General features: G+C 45.3%; 1 protein-coding gene across 2 annotated transcripts in view; it reads right to left on the reverse strand.

Moving 5' to 3' along the window:
* Nucleotides 1–291: 291 nt before the first annotated feature.
* Nucleotides 292–21,556, reverse strand: part of PHYHIPL (phytanoyl-CoA 2-hydroxylase interacting protein like) — an 83,913-nt gene continuing 62,648 nt past the window's right edge. For both annotated transcript variants that reach the window (XM_044420347.1, XM_044420346.1), the window contains 4 exons: nt 19,169–19,365; nt 6,456–6,630; nt 5,334–5,451; nt 292–1,853 (listed from right to left, as the gene is read on the reverse strand). In XM_044420347.1, coding sequence (XP_044276282.1) covers nt 1,319–1,853; nt 5,334–5,451; nt 6,456–6,630; nt 19,169–19,365 — 1,025 coding nt within the window. In that variant the 3' untranslated portion in view covers nt 292–1,318. The remainder of the gene's footprint in view (nt 1,854–5,333; nt 5,452–6,455; nt 6,631–19,168; nt 19,366–21,556) is intronic.

The following is a 21,556-nucleotide window of genomic DNA, read 5'->3' on the forward strand; positions in this document are numbered from 1 at the left end:
CTTGCTCTAGTTATACAGACGCAATTTGTTTTAGGATATCTGCAATGCTGCAACCCCCTTTGTATTTCTGCTGTATGTAAAGTCGAAGCATGATTATTATTATTATTTTTTAAAGGGAAAAAGCTTTTCAAAGGAAAAGGGGAGGGGATTATGTCACACTACTAACCTTTAGATTTTGCAGGGGGGGGGCAGCTCATGAATTTTGATGTTTCGGTGTAATTGGCTTGATCATTTATAACTGAATCAGAATGGTCTCCTTCATAAATCTGTTTTAATTAAAAGTCATGTAAGAGCAACAGGAACAGATACACAAGTATTTGAAGTTTACAAACTACATCTTTGATAAGGGAAAATGGTTTCATGACATATGTATACAGTTGCTATTAAAATGTAATCTATATATTCTATATGATTGTATAGTATTTTATACAACAGTACAAATAAAATATTTTTCTATTTATTATGTTGAAACACAGTTTTTTTTGTTTGTTTGTTAGCTAATATAAATAACATAAATAACACTGTCAAACAACACATTGGAAGTGCTGACATTTTTCTAGGCTGCGAGAGTTAAATCATGCTGCAATTACACCCTTTCATGCTGTTTGGCGATATCCCAGTTAAGTTGTTCAGTAGATTAAAATGAATACATATTTAAACACCATTTAGAAGCCAGTAGGGTTTTTATTATTTTGCTAAGCTTGTTTATATAGTTTTGTTACATTTGGCAATATGAAGAGAGGGAAAAAAGAAGAAAATTTAACACCAATTGCAGCATCTAGATATATAAATGGTTGCTAAAAAGAAAAACCCAAGATTTCTAACAGTTGAAAAGCACTGGTGGACCAGAAAGGAAGGAAGATGGGGAGAAATACTACTGGCAGAACTACATATTACTCTTAGATACAAGACTACTGCCAATATCATGTTCATGTTAAGTTGTCCTCCTCTCTCCCCTGTAATGTTTGGGAATAGCTACCTTTAATGTAATGCTATCATGTCTTGTGATTCCCAAAACCACCAGCTAATTAAGGGTGGGGAAAGTCATGATGGCGAGGAGAACATGACAGCAACATGGGGAAGTGCATCTATCCCAAAACATTGGGGAGGAAGGAAAAATGTGATACAAGATGTCATTTTTGGCGGCAGCCCTGCGGCAACTGTAATATGTAGCACTGCACAGAGAATGCTATTGAAGAATTTTGATCATCGGTGTTTTCTTTTGGTAAGAATGGCATTATGCATGCGTCTGATGGGAACAGCTGACAATGGAAATAGGCAATGAAGAAGGCTCCTAAGGAAGAGGGAGGGCATGAAATTAACGTCCAACGCTGATGTTGCACGTCTTGCAGCTGGGATCTTTCTTAGCATTGGCGGTCGATGAGCTCATTAGCTGATGACCAGTAATTTCTGCGACTGTGCCAAGGGAGAGATCCACAGGGTCAGTGTAAATCACTTCCAAGATTACATCCTGTGCGTGGTGGTAAACCATGGCCCCATCTTCTTCAGTGCAGGTCAGAAATTTGTTATCCTGCGAGTTCAGCTGAGGGAGGCGCTGCTTACAGAATTCGTCCCCCGGTGACCCAGCGGGCGCGAGGACGAGGATGACGTAGTGGTAGGCGGTGTACATGCAGTAGAAGTCCCCAAAGTACAAGTTAGTATTTGGGTTGAACAGTTTTTCTGCAGCAATATCAAACCTGTATCTTCCGTAAGGGGAATCCTGTGGGGGTTTTCCGGTGTTGAATTCAGTGTTGCAGCTAAAGAAGATTCCCTCCAGCTTTCCACTGATGGGAGAGCCATGGCTTCCACTGTTATCCTTGACTGAAGGCTGCATAGCATTTCCATGCTGCTCTCTAGAAATGAAGGATGGGTAATGTATTACTTTTATCTTGTTAAATTTTACAATGGAATCAGAAAGCAAGACATGGCTTAGGCAGGATCCCAAACGGAGCTGGAATGCAATAGATAAGAGCATCGAGTGGAAGGCAAATAGGCACAGCTTGGAGGGAACACACACCTGAAGTAATCCACAAAGTGCCTGTCCTGTTCCACGCAGCAGGAGTGAACAACCTTTGAGATACTGGATGAGTTTGCATAGCAGATCTCCCAGTTTGAGATACTGGGTGAGTTTGCACAGCAATACACCCTGGCAGTAAGCCACAGAACCACCCATGGTGAACCCCAGAGATGACTGAGCATACCATGAGTGGTTCTCCCCCTCCTCTTGCATCCCTCCACCCAGTATTCAAGAGGGCATCGTAACTCATACAACCTTGTCTCCTCCTGCTGCTAATGTCCCTCAAATGTGCACATTTTTTGGAATTAGTTTATGATTTTCTTTTGTTAGTTGGACTGGTACAAGTCCAGAGGTATACCTTTTCACAGGTTTGAAAAAAGAAAAACTCACCTGGACAGTGTCATGGGTGGATGGAGGGGGAGGAGACTTACCATCAAAGTACAGCAGGTACTAGTCCTGCATGTTGGCCCAGAGAGGCTCCAAACATTCATTGGTGACTTCAGTTAACAGCTGTCAAATGTGAGCTGCCAAGGGAAAGCCTAGTCTTGAGAGTTTTCCTTGTGAAATGAGGGAGCTGCTCCCTCCTTTTGCTGAAAGACACTTACAATTTTGCATATCTCCATATAGATCTCACTGTCCTCAATTCTACCAGTCATTCTCCAGGTGATTGGGAAGGCTGACTTTTTTTTTTTAAGCAGTGACTTAGGCAGGGCAAAACTTGCCTAGTTTGCATAGGGAAGTATACAAATTTCCTATTTCAGCTTGTCAGAAGTGTCAGTGAAAAGAGGATTCTCAGGGTGACTTGTTTGGAAAAGGCCTAACCATTCTGCCAGAAGTGGTCTGGGTTTGGACAACAACCAGCTAACTATGACTACTTATGGTTTGTTATGTCATGTGAACCAGGTCACCCTTTGAATACAGAATGTGCAGCTGAAACATCATGGTGGAAGATGCCCTGTGTCATGTTAAACGTGTCAGAACCTATCCAGGCATTAACTGTTGGACCAGTTAGTGGGATAAAACCTTTTGTGATACCTTCTATCAAGAGAGGGACTGTCTTAGGCTCCTAAGTATTTCATGGTTAAATGCTAAGTAACCCACACAAAATCACATTCTCTCCCTTGACGAGAATTGGCCAACAGCTTACCTTTCCTCATCAATTCATCCCACAGGATTTCAGCTCTGTTTCAGCAAAACCTGTGCCATTAATTCAATCGCGTTCTCTTTCAAATACACTCCTGCCACAAACATTGTAAATCTCTAAATCTGCACATATGCATGCACACGACAGTACAAGAGGAGCCAAAATGAAGAAGCACACACATCCTCGCTGCACATTGAGAGCGGTAGCATTAATAATCCACAGAACGCAAGAATAGTTAACAAATGCTCTGGTGGGTGGAGCGGCTTCATGAGTGACACATTTTTCTTCCCTCTACTGTGTCTGCTACAGTCCAGTGCACACTTCCTAGGTATGCTGATTCTGCTGCGATAAAAGGTTTGCAAATACATTTGACTTCGCAAGTTGGAGGTGATTCCCTGCATCCAAAACTTTAGGGGTTGTTTAACCTCTCAAAATCCCCACCTTTCTATATTTTCAAAAATAAAACTGAGAAGGAAAGGGCTTCAAACCAAGATTAAGCAACTGCAGTGAGCTAAACTGCAGAACCTGAGATGAACATTATTTGAAAAAAATGCTGTCCTTAAACCGGAAGGAAACCAGGAAACCATTCTCACATGGTGGCAAAGCGACATCCAGTGGCCAGCAAAGCTCACTGAACCAAGCAGCTTTACTCACAATAGCACAAGCTAAATGTGTGCAGGAAGAACGGAAGAAACGGTCCCTGCAAACTTCCTATTAGGATGTGCATGCATAAGCAGGCCTGTTTAATCCACCTGCCGGATTGCAAATGGCAGGAATGAGCTGGAGGCGCAACTGAGAAAGGATACAGAGTGCAAATTCTGGTGTGCCTCTCTGCCCTTGTCCTTGTGTGACAGGTTGCATTTTATTTCTGTGCAGGAGGTGCTGGATATCTTGAAATCAGGCAAAAAACCCCAAGGGAAGCAAGTGTACTTCAGAGGGCATCCTGAACGCTGATGGGCAGACTTACGAGGGGTCTTCCAAAACCACACTTTTATATTTTATTAATATTATATATATGTGTGCATGTGTGCACACACACACGCACGCGCGCACGTGTGTGTGTGTGTGTGTGTGTTGACATTAAAACATTGGTACTATGCTGGGGAAAATGCGTTGCAAAGGAAGGTGGCTATGTAGACAAGTGATGTAATCTGTTTTTGAAATTCTTAATAGAGTTTAAAAAGTGCTTTTCTTAATAAATAGAGTTTAAAAAGAAACATTTTGAAAACCCTCCTTATCTACCTCCTAATGAGTGGGCTTTTGCTCCCTTTACAATGGCTGCTGCAATGGCCCCCGACAGCAGGAAGTACCTGCTCATCATCATTTTGGAAGCAGGGACAGGATTCAGTCTCTTTCCATTCTGCAAATCGGTGACCAATGGCGGTGAGGCAGGTACGGTCCCGACCGTGGAGACAGCAGCCCTGAGAATGGTGAGCGTAATTCCACCCACTGGTAAGGGGGGTTCACAATCCCAGGCTCCAATGGGCACAGAGGAATCCGAATTCTTACAAGCACCCCCCTCACTGGACCTTGGGGTTTGTCTCTGTTGAGCAGAGCATCACATCTACCGCGACTCACAAGAATGATACAATTTTGTTACTTTCTCCAATCCTAAACTCAGGAAGGACATTCCGATAGTTTTGCAGGCAAAAATGGCAGCTCTAAGAAGCACCGGGCCAGTATTCGTAGGCCCACATGTGAACATTCTTTGTGTCTGCTTGAGCAGCCAATTTTTGATCCACTGAGTAGTTTTTCCATCTAGTCCAGTGTTTGCTAATTTGCTTATCAGAGTGTCGTGTGGCACTGCATTGCAACAGTCTGCTGCACGTCCCATTTGTCCTTAGTGAATCCGAGTGTTGGCAAAATATGAACCCCCACTTCATCTGTCAACATCCCTTCTCTGGTTTAGAGACCTCATTTTATAAATTTTACAAAACTTTTATCCAGCCAGAGCTTCGAGGAACAAGACAGATTACAAGTCCATAGAATCTGTAAAGGAAAAAGCTGGTTATCAGCCAATATCCCTACATATACCACTCATTGAGAGTCGGTGCTAAATGAGCATATTGCAAAAGGTCCGTATGTAGATTGCTCTTTTGCCGCATATAAAATGGAGACTGACATGTTGACCCTGTGGAGACACTTGTCTCGGAAAGGTCTTGGTAGTCTTACCTGATGTAGTCAAAGTATTCTTTGTGCTGGTTCCGATAAAAGACTGAAAATTTAAGCATGCGTCCTGCAATCACCTCGGCTTTTTCCAAAAGCTGTGTTAAGTGAACCTTTGAATAATCTGTGAATACAAAATGTTCTGTTAGTGAGAAGCAAAACGCTGCTGCTGCTGCTGAAGTCTGCATGGTGAAGTATTCTCTTTGGAGGCAGGCAGAGTCAGTGGACTCTGGAGCTGGTAACAGTGAGAAGGCTGCCAAAACATAACAACATCTTGCTCTTTACTAAAGAATGTACAGAGGAATCCTTGGTCTAGGCAGAAGGTGCATCTCTGGCCTCTCGATTCCCTGAACTATACAGGGAACTGATTCACACATTACAGAGCAACAAACCCTGGTTTGGCACTGAGAATACACTGAGGAGGAGGGGGTAGCAAAGAGTCAAAAGGGACTCACAGCCCTTTTGGGCTCTACATGATACGAGGTTTTTCATCTGATTTCTCAAAATTCACACATCTGTATATATACCAACACATATTAGTTTGGATCCAAAGCAAGCCACATGGATTGCAACGGGTAAAGTTTGTTGTAAACCATCTGCTCTGTTGTAAACTGTCCTGAGATGCCAATAGATGGAAAGTCTTGAAAAGCCTGAAAGACAGACGGACAGACAGACAGACAGAGCAGGCGAGCAACTACCTTGATTTGGATTGACCCCGATGCATGCAAGGTCCAATTTAGAGCTCCCTCTCAAAATCATTAACACCCCAATAACACAATGGGTCACCAATCTCTGGAATTTCACTCAGTGTGTGTTAGTGCTAAGTGAACAGCTGGGGAAGTATGTAAGTAAAGGAAAGCTAGGATTAATAATAGAGCAATCTTGGCACACTTCCCTGAAAAAGAGTAATGTTCCTTGGGAAATGGGAAGATTAGGAGGCTGTGCAGCTTTCCACCCTCATGCACGGAGATGAAAAGTGATGCTAAAAAGAGGCGGGGGGCCAGGATGTGCTTGAAGAATTAAGGCATCGTTTATGAACCAGAACATTTGGTGCAAACGGAGATCATTTCAATCTATGTGACATATCTAAGTGGCTTCTATTCTGTGGGCTGCATCTTCAAAGCTCACCTGCTGTACAAAACTCTATGATTTCGCTCCATTCTGACACCACGTAATCCCCGTCGACTTGCTTCGATGCCGTCTGTACAGCGACTGTGTACTCGGTTCTTGGGCTCAGGAACCAGTGACCCCGGACCGTCATAGGCAGGGGAACAGCTTTTGCCACTAGTTTTGTGGGCACATCCTAGTTGGGCAGACAAAAGGGCGGTGGGTGAGGGGAGGGATTCATGAATGCAGACAGAGAAGAAAAAGAAGGTGTAACTTTATTATTGTCTAAAGTGCCTACCACGACTGTGCTAATATATAAACAAGTTTGTGCTTGGAGGCTTACAATTATAGAGCGATGAACCCGTCTATTTAAATACAACACATTTTCTGTCAAAATACACATTTCTAAATGCAGAAATAAAAATCCCCTTCTTGGGTTCTTTGAATTGAGTGTGGCACTCCGATCTTTCGGGAAGTGCAGAATGCAGACGACAGCTACACACTGATTCAGATAATGTTGGGTGTGTGTATTCGGTCAGTTCATACTGAAATCCACAAAGCTCTAACTCTCAAGCACTCACAGTTACAATCTACAAATATTGATTCTTTAGCATTCTACCGATGCTTAGGCCGCTGCATGAATTGCACCGATATTTTCCTCTTTTAAACTTTCTTTGGAATAAACCCTGCTTGGCTAGTTGTATGAATCAATCCAACAAAATTAATACAGTGGTTGACTTGGAGTAAGGGAATATTATTTGCCTGGGGATTTTAGTCCTGTGAATGTTTTGTGATGAAGTGGGCGATGACACCAAACAGAATGGCATTATCTGTTGTTGTGGGAATACTCTGTGCATAGGCGGCAGAGGGTCATTTCTATTTCGAAATACACAAACTTGTAAAAAAGAAAAAAAGCCGAAGTGACCAGACTATTAGTTTCCTCACAGTGCAGAATATGAAAAAGTATTTGAGTGATACAGCCCTTCCCTTGCCAACAGCAAAGCTTCGACTTTGGAACAAAAGGCTGAGATGCTCCAACTGCAGCCATTAGGTTTCTGGCATCGCTTCCCATAAAGCATTAAGAGCTCTAATTACAAAATTAAAAATGTGGCCAATGGATCCTAATCCTTTATTGAGCCAAGTTAGCTTTTGTGAAAAGGCTTAATGAGTTAGTTGTGAATAATAAAAAGACACAACTGCAGAAAACTAAAAAAGTAAAAGCAATGGAATAAAATGAAGTATAGCAGATAATTCGCAGAACAAGCAACATTTGTTAGAATGACAAAGGCAGCAATATGAGATGTGGGATTAGGTTGTCTTGGGTCCACAGGACAAGAGCAACACAGAGCAAAGTTTTTTTGTATTTTGTTTTTTTGCACAACATAAGAGGCCTAACCAAAACAATTACTAGATTTTTTTCCAGAACCTCTATCAGCTGCAGATAAAAGATCAAACCTGAATCTTTCCCCTTATACACCAAAAGATTTCCTGTACCTGGAAGGCAAGAAACTCTAGTTCTACCCTGGCACTTTTCCTGACATTTTTAAAAAAATGTACGATGAGTTCGTTTTTAATTTAGGGAATGCATACACATCAAGCAATTTCCTCTCTTGCAGTGTGAATCTGCACAGACCATGGACAGTTTTATAATATGGTTCAAAACGTGGAGGGCCACATTCCTCTCACCCCCATCCTTTTCCATGGGACTGTATATCAAGATAAAGTTCAAGGAATCCAGGCCACCAAAAAGAACACAAGTCAATGCAACAAGATCATTAAAAGAAACTTGCTGAGTATAACCCTTGTATTTCATAGGCATGCTTGTGTTGCAACTACCAAAGCAAAGCAAAGCAAAGCAAAGCAAAGCAAAGCAAAGCAAACACCCTCACTGACTTCTGAAGCTCACTATGCAGTTTTTATTGTATTGAACTTTTGAATGTTGGCATACTGTCCTGAAGTCTGTGTTGGATAAAGGTACAATCCATAATTATTTAAAAGAAATTCCACTGAAAGTTTTGCTAACTTCTATAGCATGTGTTACATATACCAATCAAGAACTGTACTAATCAGCATCTAGTGCTCAAGATACAAGCATGCCCTTGTTCTTTGCCAGTCTTTTAAAAGTTATTTCCCACCCTTTGCTTGGTGTAGGATACAAAAGGGAATATAAAGCATCTTTAGAATTAGCTATCCACTCAAGAAGTCAAGACACTTTAGCACACTTGCCAAACCATGTTTAAAATTATGGAAAACAGGCTGAGTAGTGGAGGATTACTTTTAAATATTATTATAGTTATGTCCTGTCAAGTCATCTCCGATTTAGAGCAACCCTATGAACGGGCATCCTCTCACATGACCTGCCCTTGACAACCCTGCTCAGCTCTTGCAAACTCAAGCCTGGGGCTTCCTTCATCCATCTCATACTCGGTCTTCCTCTTTTTCTTCTGCCTTTGACTTTCCCTAGCAGGTGCTAACTCAGTATAAAATGAGTTCCATTACCATGACAAGCCACCCAAGCACAAAGCAACTCTCCCTCTGCTCGAAGCTTAAACACACTGACACTTATCCACGGGGATGCCGCAGCAACAATGTTTTCATGGTAGTTTGTGTGTGTGCATGGTCCCTGGGTCCTTTGCAGGGGAGAACTGGAGTCCTAATGGAGAAGGCAATGCTTCAATTCACGGTCAGTATTCAGCATTCACTGGCCGTGGAGGGGTAGGAGGGACAGGGCTGGGGCTGGAAGCATCTTTCGAGATTAGAAGTTAGCAGATTATGGATGGTTCCAGGCAAGGTTCTGCCGGATGCTCACAACCTGCCTCATTCATGGAATTTTATGGGAAGTCCAGACCACAATGACTTCCGCTCATATCCATCTCATGCACTCCCAGTTCTTTCTTACTATTAAGGACAAAAAGGCAGAAGAGTTGTACGGTGCCTTGTGGGTGGTAGCACCAGGATCTCTCTGTTTGGAAGTTCCATATTTGCTGGCAGCACGTTGGTGAGAAGAGGTTGGTCACCTCATCAAAAGAAATCGAATGATGATGATGATGATGACAACAATAACAATGATGAACGCGTCACATTTATACCCCAAGTTCAGTCTGACTTCAGCTACCACCCCAACCACCATTCTGCCTTTGAAGCCTACTTGTCCCAGAATCTAAATGTGTTCCTCATGCCATCAAGTCACGGGGAATTGCCCATATCTTCCCCCTTCCATAGACAGAGCTGCTGTGATGCCTTATGGATGACCAGCTCTCCCTTCTTCCTTGGCAGAAGCGACACCCCCTTCTGCAGGATGTGGGAATGCCTCCTGTAAGGTGATCCTTCCTGTCCACTCACAATCTTCATACAATGTTTCAGAACTTTAAAAGAATCTGACAAAAGGGGTTTGTCAGTCGATTCCATTCTCCAAGCATTGCAGCCCTTTTGTTTCTAAGCTGGTCAGCTTCCCAGCTACATTCACACTGACAGTCACAGCTCAGGAATGCTATCTTGAGTCACCCAGGCAATCCTATTCACCTCTTAGGACCGTAAAATGGAGGAGTCCCATCTCTGTGGCAGGAGGAGCTCAATCTGGGGGAATTCCCAAATCCTTATGCTAGTAAAAACCAGGAAAAGGAGCCAGTGAAGTTCGTCCTCCTTCCTTCCAGGATGTTGTGCGTGAATGCACAGAGGGGAAGAGGAGGTGTCCTGCTCTGTTCCATTATCATGGAATACGAGGAGTTTGTTGCAGGGCAGTAGGAAGGGGTGTCAGAGGCCGCATCTCCAGAGGGTGAGGACTGCAGCAAGCCCTCTTCGTATGGGGGCCTGAGGCACAATCCAGCACCCCAGCCACTTCAAACAGGGCTTCTCTAATCCCAGCCCATGCAACAAAAGGAAGCATGTCCAGCTAGCAACCTCTAATTCCAGAAGCACCAGAAGGAGCTGGAGGTGGAGACATCTCTGACCACCTGGGCCAGCTGGGCTCCTTTGCCATGCAAAGTGCACCAAACAGTTTAACGTTGCCTGGGATGGTCAATTAATTAGCTCCTCAGCAGTCAGTCCGGGAGCCTGGATGAAGATGGTTACTAAAGGCAGCCTATTTCCCCCCTAAACCAAACCAACCACTTGGCTTTTGCAGCCAACAAGGAAGAAAGCAGGTGGCCACAAATCCATGTGGATCTGCTGAGAGAAGAACTCTGGCACCACCTCCTGGCTAGAGCTGAGTGGCTGCTCTCCACCCTCCAGAAAAATAAAGGACAGCAGCAGTGAAAAATCACAGCTCGCTGCAGAGAAAAACAGTCCTCTCGGATCACCTTGTAAGTGTAGGCCAGCAGGGCACTGATCCAAATATCCGGGGGACACACTTTGATGTGCTTTCTGGCATTGAACCTAAGTGGGTAGCGCCAAGACACCACTTCGTAAAGAACAGTCACAGGCTTGCAAAATTGCACTCCAAGTCTGATAGTTCCTGGAGGGCAGTTCTTACCCTAGCAGGATCACCTTGCCTTCCTCTGGAAGCACCATCCCAGCTCTGGCTGGGCTGAAAGTGCAACCATTAATTTCATGACTACAAACTCGGTTTGGAAAGCCCTGCTTCTGGTACTGCTGAGCGGCTCTGGAAGCCACAAGGTGTGTGCCTTACCTGCTAATATGGCATGAGAGGGGAGGGCTGAAAAGTCCATTTTTGGAGGAAGACTTCTGCAACCACCCATCTGCCCACTCAGGGTACCCCTGGAATTATAAAGCAGTCTGGTAGCCCAGGCCTCGAGATCTAATTTGCTAAGCCTTCGTTCATTTCCTCTTGCTGTTTGGTACCTTGCCCAGGAGCTTTGTTGCTATGGCAACAGCATTCTTTGCTGTCTCCGGCAACACTCCTCATAGCAGCACTGACAGGGTCCAATTGGGCTGTGGTAGGAAAGCAGCAGCAATCCTGAAGGCTTTTATATGAGCAGCAGCAGCTGCTGCTGCGATGATGATGAGGATGCACTTTTATCCCACCTTTTTTCCTCTTATGAGGGATCCAAGGCAGCTTGGATAGACTCATTTTATTCTCACAACAGCCCTGTAAGGTAGGCTAGACTGAGAGGGAATGACCGGCTGAAAATCACTCAGTGAGCTTCATGGCCAGGTGGGGACTAGAAGCCAGATCTTCCGGGCCCCCAGTCCAGCAATCTCAATTTTCACTGGAAGTATGGGCCTGAGAAGCTCAGTTGAGTCATAAACTTTCTCTGGCATTGCCATGTTTTATCTCAGGGGGTGGGGGTGGGCAGAGAGGGAGCCATAACCAGGTTGTCTGGAATAATATTTTAAGCCTTGATCTTTTGAGTCCCTGGTTGTGACACTGTTCTAGCTAACTGCTGAGAGAAAGAAGAAGCATCTTCCTTCAGCTTTCCTGTTCTGGAACTGCCATTCTTCTGATCCTATTGAAGCCAGGCCGGATTTTACAAGGCTTCTGCTGAATCCAGCGGAGTAAGAGGGGCAAGAGCCCAGCAAAGGAGATTTGCTGTAATTATATGGGCTCATCCCGTGTTTCCTGTGGTTTTGCAACAAAGATCTTCAGCTAGAGCATCGACATGCGTATCAGAGGCCATTCTGCTTAGTCTGGCTAAAGAGACTCTGTGCCCGTTCCCTGTTGCAGGAAACAACGGTATTATGCCACCAATATCTTACTTGCACCCCCACTGTGGGATCCCATTTTGTACCTTCCATTCTGCAAGTATTCAAAGAACCCTATTACCCAAATTCATTTATTTTATTTGCATCCCACCTTTTTTCTTTCTTAAGGTACTCAAAGCAGCTTACATCACTCTCCTTCTCCTGCTCCCTATCTTATCCTCACAACAACAACCCTGTGAGGTAGGTTGGGGTGAGGATGTGAGTCTCACTGACCCAAAGTCTGTGACTGAGCCAAAGTCACCCAGTGGGCTCCATGGCTGAGCAAGGACTAGAACCCGGATCAGCTGAGTCCTGGTCCTGCGCTCTTAACCACTGTACCACACTGCCTCTCAATTCAGTGAGTGTTTCCATAACACTTATACAGTGCAAGGAAGAACACTCTTTTATCTGAATACCTGATTATCAAAAAAAAAAAAAAAAAAAGGATGTTATAGAAAATTCAATAATATGTAGCAAAGAGCTCTGGATCCAGGACCTTTTTCCAAGGAAAAAAGAGGGGTGTGATTAGGCTTCAGTGCAGCATGGCAGAAAGCGCCTGGACTGTGCTAACCGGGCAAATGCCACAGCCGGAATCAAGCAGTGCAATCTGATGCAAGATTCAGGTTGGATGCCAGCAAGTCCTTCCTGACAGTTAGGACCCTGGGGGCATGGAATGGGCTTCCACGACAGGTGGTTGAGGCCCCATCGGTGAGGGTGTTCAAAGATAGGCTGGACATGCCCATGGTGGGCATGTCATGAGCAGAGCTGGTTGGAGCAGAGGGTCAGACTAGATGGCCCGGGGGATCCCTTCTGACTCACTCTGCTTCTATGTTTCTAAGTTCAACGGCGCTTTCTCCCAGGTAACAATGCCTAGGGTGACACCAGTGCTGGCAACAAACCCCACCCTTTTAAAAACTGGACCTGCTGCTTCGGCATGCCCAGCTCCTGCAGCCCTGTACTGAGGCACAAGCCTGGGAAAAGCATCCCAGTATTTGCCTGGTAGACAGAGACCTCCAGAGATGGCGTGCAGGCAGCTGTTCCCAGCACAGAAACCAACCTGCAGGATCCCCAGCATGGTTCCTGCAGGATGGACTGAGCAGCTGGCCTTACTTCGACGAGTGTCCTGCAAGCTAAAACATTTTCTATGGGTTAGTTGTTTTTGAGGGTTTATTTACAAGACTGAGTTAGGACCTAGGCCATGTTAACTACCCCCCAGCCATGCAATAGACTTTAAACTTGTTCCTGCCCACCCCACCCCCCACACCAGTGCCCACTGACCTCAGCAGAGCTATAGGTGTCCCTCAGGAATGACCAACATGGCTGGAAACCCTGAAACCAAGTGGCGGTAAGAAAAACCCAATCATTTTTCCTCCCTAAAAGGCACCTGTACAAGTGGAAAATCAGCCCCCTTTCCCCACTAATTCAAGCAATATTTTCCAAGGCGACAGCCTGAAACACATTTCTAAGGCATTGCCTATCATTTTCATCTCCCCGTTCCCCATCTTACAGCACAGGCACTGCATTTGGTCCAAGAAGGGAAGGCAAAAGTAGTTATGAATCCCTTTTGTACCCTTAGATTCCACGGCTGATTTGATCGGCACCTACTTCTAAACTGCAAAGGTCACACAAGGACATTCACACTCTGCAAAGCTGCTTCCACAAAAGAATGAAGAGTACACACTGTAGTGGAACTGGGTGGTCTTGCTTGGGGAAAAAATAAGAGGGAACAAATAACATCAGTGGGTGAGGACTGGTCACGTGAAAATCCATTTTACAGCACAGGCCATGCAGGGTGGGGTAATTGCCTCCACACTCATGATGTGCTTAGTAGCCGATCACAGCTTACAACCTCCCTGCATATATCCCCGGGAGGGTGGGACGACTGCAGAATTGCCCCCCTGCTCTCTGAGGAACTGTTTTGGCTTGCCAAGCTTCCCCCCCCCCCCCGCCAAAGTCTTTTTGGACTGCCAACTCTATTTGGCAGCTAAGCTAAGAGCCCATGGCTGCTTCCCCCTTGAAAAAAGTCCGCATAATGTGCAAAAAATATTTGTGCATATTATCTTTTCTGTTAATATTTCTGGCTGCATTCATGCAAATCCGGAAGTCTGGAGATGTGGGGTGCAGCCATGGGGACGATTGCAGGGAGGGTGCTTCTGGCAAGGTCTAATCACCCTGTGCAGTGCTCAGCCTGAGGCTGTAGGTCAGCTTTCTCTCCTTGGGACCATTGGACAGCTATCAGAAGCTTAGCCATGAAAGGGTTCCAAAGTCTGAGTGATCCTCACTAGTCACAGCACCTCGAATATCCCTTTGTATAAGATTCTCAAGGCCTGCCTGCCTCCCTTCTGGAGAAACTAATAACTCCCAAGGATCCCCTCACTTTAACACTTGTTGCCGATACTCTACCAAAAGGGGAGAAGAATTCTCATATATGGGAGTAACTACTTTGACAGATAACTGTCCCAAGACGCTTGTAGTGAACAGCCTAGAAAGGCTTTTAATGAATGAATGAATGAATGAATGTATTTACAAATAATATATCTAAATAAATATATGATAAATAAATAAATAACCAACCACTGACACAAAAGTGGCAGCTCCATTTTTAAAGTGAGACGCAGAAGGCTTAAACATTTCTTTTTCTGGGCTGGGAACTTTTGGATGGACCCTACCTGTGCAGGTGTTGCATGGCTCCCCTCCGGTTGCATGTGTGCACCTCTGGACCTCAGGATTTGCACCTGTGCATCTTACGTGCATATGTTGTGAGCAAATAGTTAAACACGTGGGGAGGGCCAGGCACAGGCAGCCCCTCCACGTGTCGCAGGAGCCTGATGGCTCATAGCTGCCCAAACAGGGATCACAAAAGGCAGCTTTGCAACTGCCTTTCCCAGTCCCCATCAACAAATAAATGGGGGGAAGCTAGGGCAGGCCAAAAATGGCTCACGGTTGCAGCCAGGAAAAGCGGCGTCACTCTCGGATGCCTGCAAGTGCTGCTTGGCACTTCTGGGGCAGCTGGCCCTGGAGCTGGCCCACTAGCCCCTTGGTGAGATCATCAAGGGTTTGGCTACTCTGGCTAAGCAGCCCGCTAGCAGCTGAGGTCGATCCACCATGGGTCACGTGCTCCAGATGACACGACGACTCAGGCCGACAGAAACCCTGCTACAAGCCGTGGTTCCTCAGGGCAACCTTGGACCCAGCTGTAAGCCACCCTGACAACACCATGCCGGGCTCACACAACGCACTAAACCACAGTGGTTTGGTCTGTTGGGCAAACCAGGTACAAATAGGCGAAGACCTTTTTATTCAAACGTTATTTTAATTGTTAATATTATTGATTTATTTTATTCTTTGGCCAGGGTGACTTACTTTATACTGTTAAATTATATTGTTTTGTATGATGTTATTTATTTATGTTTGTGAGCCGCCCGGAGGCTTCGGCGAATGGGGCGGCATAGAAGTTCCCTAAATAAACAAACAAACAAATAAATAAATAGCAGCCCATAAATGAATGAAAGGGCAGTGGCACAAAGGTGGGCAGGCTGCGGCTAAATTTAATGAGGCCCTGAGCCTAATTTCGAGGTCTCCTGCAAGCACTCAGTTCCAACCGCTGAAAAGCTCAGACATTCCCACTCTCAGAGAGAAAGGTGGAGGGGTGGCCTGTCCACATTCAGCTCTAGCTGAGCCCCTGGGGGTCTCGGCCCATCCACTGCTAGTGTGCTGGCTGCAACGGACTGCCACGAAGGCTCCCCACCCCTGCCATAGGAGGAGCTTTAGTTTAAAATAACTCTTGCTGCTGCAAGAGCCAATGGCTGCAGCTTGGAGATGGCATTGCACTCCCATTTTGCTTGATTTTGTCCTGCCCGTGTACCGCATTTCCACCCTGCCTGCTCTCCAAGATGCCCCGGGCAGCACCCGTGGGCAATCCCTGTTTGATCCTCACAGTAATCCTGGGAAGCAGGTCAGACTGTGAGACAGAGACAGGCCAAGATGCCCAGTGAGTTTGATGAGCAGACTGGGGCTCCCTTGTCCAAGTCCACAGTGGGTCTCCCAGGGAAATGGGCTCATTTATAACAGGTCTCATTGTGGGAGCTGCTCAGTCCTGGGGCTTCAGCTGTGGCCTGCTGAGATCAGAATGAGGCTTCTGACAAATGATGTAATCCTTTCGTTTTCCTCCTGCCCCTCAGGGCAGCTGCACCAGCTTTAACCAGGGACAGGCTGCTGAAAGGCTGTACATTATTTTACAAGGCAAGGTTAGCATCCTCTATGCAGAGGGACACAGTGAGTCCCCTGGAAGAAGAGTTTATGGAATAACCACTAGAAAGCCATTACTTGTGTTTGCTTTCAGGGCCATTGTAAAGCTGGCTATTCCTCACGACAGAATTTAATTGCGAAAACCAAGCTCATGGATCTCGAGACTACAGATTAGGGCTCCCCAAAGGTTAAATGCTTCAGACATTATAACAAGAATCTAATTACATAACTGATGAATCATCGCTAACTAGGTTCCAGCTGAAAGGCATTTCAGATAATGGCAAAGGAAAAGTATATAAATGAGGCAAAATTATAAAGATAATTTTGAAATGCTCCTGACCCATTGCAAAAATATTTAGGACACACTTTTAGATAGAAGAAAAGGCGTGGTGCTCTCAGCATGCCCAAAGTTGTAGGAGCTTTTTCTGCCTAAATATGCATGCATTGCACCCTTGCAATGCTTCCAAGTGGTGGCTTCCCACTAGGATCCATCAGGAGGCACTGAGAAGTGATCCTGTCTTTTCCTTTCCCTCATGGGTGGAAGAAACAGGGGAAGGAGTGTGAGTGTGAGAGGAGCCCCATGCATGACTACGCAGATGGGTGGTTATTAGCCAGAAACGTGGCTTCTAGATCAAGAGAGGTATTACTGCCACTCAATACAACTCTGGTGCACCCACAACTGGAGTGTTGTGTTCAGTTCTGGGCCCCTCATTACAGGAAGGATATAGCCAGGTTGGAATCAGCACAGCGTAGGGCCACAAGAATGGTGGCTGAATTGCAGGGAAAGACGTATGAGGCGAGACGGAGGGAACTGAGTCTTTTCAGCCTGGAGAAGAGAAGAGTCTGAAGGGATCTGTTGGCAACATATAAGTATGTGAGGGGATGTCACATGGAGGTAGGTAGAGACCTGTTCTCCCCTGCAGGGTAAGGCAGGACGCACTTCAACAGGGCCAAGCTCAGGGGACCAAGGTTCAATTTGGATGCCAGGAAGCACTTCCTGACAATTAGGACCCCGAGGGTATGGAATGGGCTTCCACGGAAGATGGTTAAAGCCCCAACAGTGAGGGTGTTCAAGTATAGGCTGGACGTGCACATGGTAGGCATGTCAAGAGTAGAGCTGGCTAGAGCTGGGGGTCAGACTAGATGGCCCGGGAGACCCATTCTGACTCTCTCAATTTCTTGTTTCTATGCTACTGCACAGAGCAACCTGGGACATCTTCTCAAACAGCACTGATTTTTCCTTCCTGCAACTTATGGGGTTTTTTTTTAATGCTCAACGACCAACATCTCAGTAGAGGAGGTCTCAGCTTGGAGCCATGGGTTTCTCTATTTAAGCATCAGAGATTCTGCACAGTTTCCAGCCCTAGACAGCAATTGCCCAGTGATGCCTCCTGTTGTGTCCCAGCTTCTAGAAAACACTTCAAGAGAATCGTAGCAGCTTTTTCACTGGAGTAACTCCTTTAATATATTTGGCATCTGCCCCCACAGTTGCTTGTGTTGGTCTCTCACTTCCAATGGGATCAACTTATCAGCTGACATCTTTAGGTGCACATCTATAAAAGCTGCTAAGGCAACTCTTGAAGAAGCCAGGTCACAACTGGAAGTCTTGCTGGACATTCATTGTCTAGGAGTTCCTGAGCCAGGTTTACTCGTCTCTGATGCTTGAATAGAGATGCTCATGGCTCAGAGCTAGGCCTACCAAGATACTGGGCATGGGGCACTTTCAGACACCGCTTTATCAGTGCAGCAGGGAGCAGAAGTGTGCAACAGGGGTTCTTGTGATTAGCTTGGTACAAAGTCTCTAGACTGGCTGGACCCTGCTCTATGGTATGCAAGTTCTGTTGCTGGATAGGAGCCTAGTCCCTAATGTTTACTACACAAAGATAGATTGCCAGCATCCCGCAGCGGGGTCTTCATTGAGGTGGCCCCAATGCTGTGGAAGGATGTCCCAGAGGAGCCTTGTAGTTTCATTTCCTTCCCCACCTTTCAAAAGAGAAATATGATGTGTCCTTTTCAGGCCCCCTTGCATAGCATTTGTAGGCTCTTTGCACTGTGGACTCTGAATATATATATGTACACAGCAGGAGTGTTTTATGATTAACCTTACTTTGTGATTTTAAAATGGCATAACTATCCTTAAACTATGGAGGACATTTCTGATTCAGAGTTAGCACCCTGATCTGGAGCTTCGTTGGAGCTCCCATTTGCCAGTGAAAACCCCTTGTGAGCCTGGACTGATCAACTTCAGATCAAGGTTAAGATCACGTTAACATAACACTAACAACTGTTACAGGGACAAGAATTTTCAGCATGCATGTTTTGAGGAAATCAGCTACTTGTAACAGCCATTGATTCAGTCTACTTATGCCTGTAGCATAGGTTAATAACAATAACAAAAAAATCCCATTCATCCCTTCTAGGTTCTCCCCTGAGGCCAAGCCTGAACACTTCAAGACCTATGAGGGCAACTGCAAGATTGTGGCTTGGCTGGTGCTACACAGACTTAGCTAGCCTTTTCCACTTTTGTAATTCTGGACAGGCGAGGAAACCAAGAGGCTAATTAAGTCCCAGCTGGATCACGATGTGTGATGTCCTAAGCAAAAGAGAGCAATTAAAGATATTACGGATCACCACTGAAATTTTAATGAAACTCTCATCTCACATAAAAGCTTGAGCACAGACTCAATGGAAGCCTCTCCTTTGGTAGAACATATCCCTGAGAGATGTAAAATTGCCATCATCCAGCAAAATATCCCAAGCAAGAATGTTACAGGAATCAAAGCTGCAAGTGGAATTTCATGCTTACTGGTACTGATTTCCTTTTGTTGTTCCAGACAAAAACATACCTTGTGCTTAAATTTGTTGGAATTCTTATTCTCTTTCTTATTTAGGTCAATGAAGTAGTGAGTGATGCGTTCCTTGGATTTGGAATCCATGTCCCATGAAATCTTGAAGGAATCACAGGTGATGTTGCTGATCTTGATATTGTGAGGAACGGGAAGCTCTTCCATCTCTGCAATCCCACTATCTTGTGATTTATTCCCTGTATAGAGATGATTCAAAGATTGTCCTCGTTAGCCACAACACCATGACAGATAGTTTGATGCTTGCACTTTTCTTGCTGAATGGAAGAACATTATTTTCTTCAAAGAAGACACAGGATAAGGAGTTGTCAATTTAAGATTTCCAAAACGGAAATCGCAGCTGCAGGGCAAAGTAGAAATGAAAAGGTTATGGCAGAGTCTGGCAGAACTGAGAACTTTTCAGATCCCAAGCCCGGAGCACACATTCAGCCGAACAAAGTGGTCAAATAGGTTGTACCACACTTGATTACATTGTATTCATCCCATTTAAATAAAAAAGAACATATATATGTTGACCTTCCTCCTATTTGGATTTCAAGTGTACAATTAAAACCCCACACGTTTACATCCGGTTTCAAAACCAAGGGCTTTCTGGATTGTATCCCCACCCCAAATTTAAGATTAGATCTTGGTCTAAAGGGGGTGCACATTTTGAGTGCTTCTCTGTGTACGAGCTCCATAATCACATTTGCAAGATACCTGAAAAGAATTCTTCAAGCTCGCCCCTTGCTTGCCTTGAATTTTGTAAAAAGGAACAACACAAAAAAGGAACGACACATGGAGCAACAACCAGTATGGCTCATTTTGCCACCACTTTTTGCTGCACAAGGAGACTCCGTTTAAATGGCTACCAGCCAAAGCAATACATTGCTATTTGGCCCTCTCTCCTCCACCCTGCAACCTGACACAAAGATGCAGAAGTCACAAAAGAGGACCCAAGACACGTCCTTCTTCACAAACCATGCACAAGTGTTTGGTGTCGCATAAGCAGTGCCTGCAACTAACATGGTGTGATTATCCGCTTGACTAAATGGTCATCGATGTTAGTTAAGGCTTCACAGTCCGCTTCGCAGTAAATCACAGAAAAAGTGTAGTTAAGCCAACATGCTTCCCTCCTTCACTATCCGGAGAGACATATGCAGTAATTAACGTCAGAGAGAACTGTTAGTGCTCCAGAAAATATTGCTTTGTTAATTTAATAGCTAACCCCAGTCACTAATAATCAACTGGAAAAAGGAGGACAAAAATGAACCTTAATTGTGCATTTTGAGCAGGGATATAATGAAGGCTTTCATGCTTACTTGAGGGAATGCAAATGCTTGATGGCACTCCTAGCAGCCGCAGTCTCGGCAGCAGCCCGAGGACTCTGCAACCTCCCCAGGCCAGAGGATCTGGGCCAGCACTTATATGAAGCACTCTGTGCTAACTGTAAAAGATGATCCAGGGATTTAATTTATAATTGATGCAGTCCTGTGGCCTCCCATTATTGCTGGGAGGTTGATAGGATTGTTCAAAGTCCCAGCTCCAAGATCCTGAGATTGTGGAGAAAGAACCAGGCCAGGTCCCTCTCCCAAGATAGCAAATGCACCATGGAGGAGAGAAAAAGACCCATACCAGAGGTCAGGGATGGGATGAGGCTGAAGCCCAAAGCTTAGGGCAATTACTATTGGAGTCCTAGGCTCCTCTTCTCCTCTTTGTGGCACTTTATCTTTGTCCTTGTTAGGGCCCTCCAGTCATCAACTTGTGGCAATCCTATGAATGTAACCCCTCCCAAATGTGCGCTCCATGACAGCCCTGCTCAGCTCTTGCAAGCTCAAGGCTGGGGCTACCTTGATGGAGCTCAACCATCTCATACTTGGTCTTCCTAGTCTTCTTCTGCCTTTGACTTTCCCTGGCATTAGTGCCTTCTCCTTCATCATGATCCAGCAGCTCAAAATGGCCATCCAGATAGAAAAGGGGGCCTGAGGCATGGCAGACACCTGTTCAGGGCATAGCATGCACTCAAGCACCTGAGTTCCAAGGCATTAAAAGTGGAGGCAATTGGCATGTACCCTAAAGGACACAGCTGCCTCAGACTGAATCGGTCCATCTAGCTCCATATACCTGACACAGGCAAGCAGCAGCTGCACAGGCTGTTAGGACCTTGTAGACACAAAGAACGTGTCCCACCACTGAGTCATAACCCTCTTCATGTATTCCTTCCCTCCCATCCCTACTCAGGCGCCAATCAGACCGCTGGCTAACTTTGATCCACTACAGGTCACCACCACGCTCAGGTAGCTTCTTTACATGTCTTTTTGTTTTAGCACCATCACCCTCCCAAAACAGGCAGGACTAATCCAGACCAGGGTGAAACCATTTTCTGTCCTG

This window comes from Varanus komodoensis, unplaced genomic scaffold (genome assembly GCF_004798865.1).
Source record: "Varanus komodoensis strain SLA01 unplaced genomic scaffold, ASM479886v1 scaffold11, whole genome shotgun sequence".
In the NCBI taxonomy this organism is placed as follows: Eukaryota; Metazoa; Chordata; class Lepidosauria; order Squamata; family Varanidae; genus Varanus; species Varanus komodoensis.